This window comes from Populus trichocarpa, chromosome 9 (assembly GCF_000002775.5).
Source record: "Populus trichocarpa isolate Nisqually-1 chromosome 9, P.trichocarpa_v4.1, whole genome shotgun sequence".
NCBI lineage: Eukaryota > Viridiplantae > Streptophyta > Magnoliopsida > Malpighiales > Salicaceae > Populus > Populus trichocarpa.
Window position 1 is genome coordinate 10,979,591 of NC_037293.2, and position 1,147 is coordinate 10,980,737.

Here is a 1,147-nt window from a genome sequence, read left to right on the forward strand (position 1 = left end):
TCCTGATATTGCACAAAGTTTAGACAGGGTGACTCATCAATTCCTATCGACAAGATCACAGACATTCAAGCTGACACATAAAAAAAGGTAAAACTCTCTACTGGGTTTTGAAGTTCCAAGAAGTCTATGTAATAAGCATATTAGAGCATGAGATCGGTACAAATCAACATGAACAAGAATGTGGAAAGGTATTAAGCAAGAAAACCAACAACAAGCTAGTCAGTTGTTCATGTCAATCTTTCATGCTTCTTGTTCTAGCAAGGATTTCCCTAGCAAGTGTTATTACAAACTGAACAAAATATATCCTGCAAAAAACAAGGCTTGCCAAAATCCACATCAAGCTTAAACCAATTCCTCCTTAGCGTTTACAAACAGCAAGAATCAACAGAGCTTAACAGTAAGTTTATTATTTGTGGCAACTTTAAAAACACCATTATAAACCAATATCCACCAAAACCCACTTCAAATTTCATCAACTTACCCCAAATTTCCTCTCCTTTTCTATACCGTTCAACATTAACCATTACAAAACGTACTAGATAGAGAAGCAACGAGGTAAAAAAGCCCCTAAAAAAATACAAATCAAGAATCATACACCATTCTTGATAATCCCTCTCCTAGCCAAAAACCTTGCCAGAGGAGGAGTAACGGCAATAGTTATAGGTACCCGTATTGGAAACAAAGCCTTATTACACAGCACAGCCAGAGTCAACGCCCCACCAGTCGACGCAACAAGCTCAGCCGTCCGATTCCTCTTCGTCTTCTTCTCTTCCCCGATCACCACCATTGATCTATCATTATAACCATCGTTCTCGAGAAACCCATCTTGGGATTTCAATTCTTGAAGATCTTGCTGGGTCGGTTCTTGATTAGAGAAACCAGGGAGATGCCACTTGTCGAAGAGAGATTCGACATCCACGTTGTTCTTGATGGCAATGTAAAGACCAGTGATTGAAACTGCTGAGACAGAGAAGTGTACACCTAATGCTACTTTCCCATATTTCTTTAGGAGCTCTCTGAATCTTCCTCCTTTTGCCGCTGCTGCCGCCATTGCTTGTTCTTCTAGCGGTGAGGGTTTTTTGCTTAGGGTTTTTGGACAACCTCTTTGCCCTGCTTGCACTTGCAGTGGCGGAAAAGTAAGATCAAT

General features: G+C 40.5%; 1 protein-coding gene across 1 annotated transcript; it reads right to left on the bottom strand.

Moving 5' to 3' along the window:
• Positions 1 to 381: 381 nt before the first annotated feature.
• LOC7472110 (uncharacterized) lies at positions 382 to 1,147 on the bottom strand. The gene has a single exon (XM_006379228.3). The coding sequence runs from the start codon at positions 1,049 to 1,051 to the stop codon at positions 590 to 592; it is 462 nt and encodes a 153-aa protein (XP_006379290.2). The 5' UTR covers positions 1,052 to 1,147; the 3' UTR covers positions 382 to 589.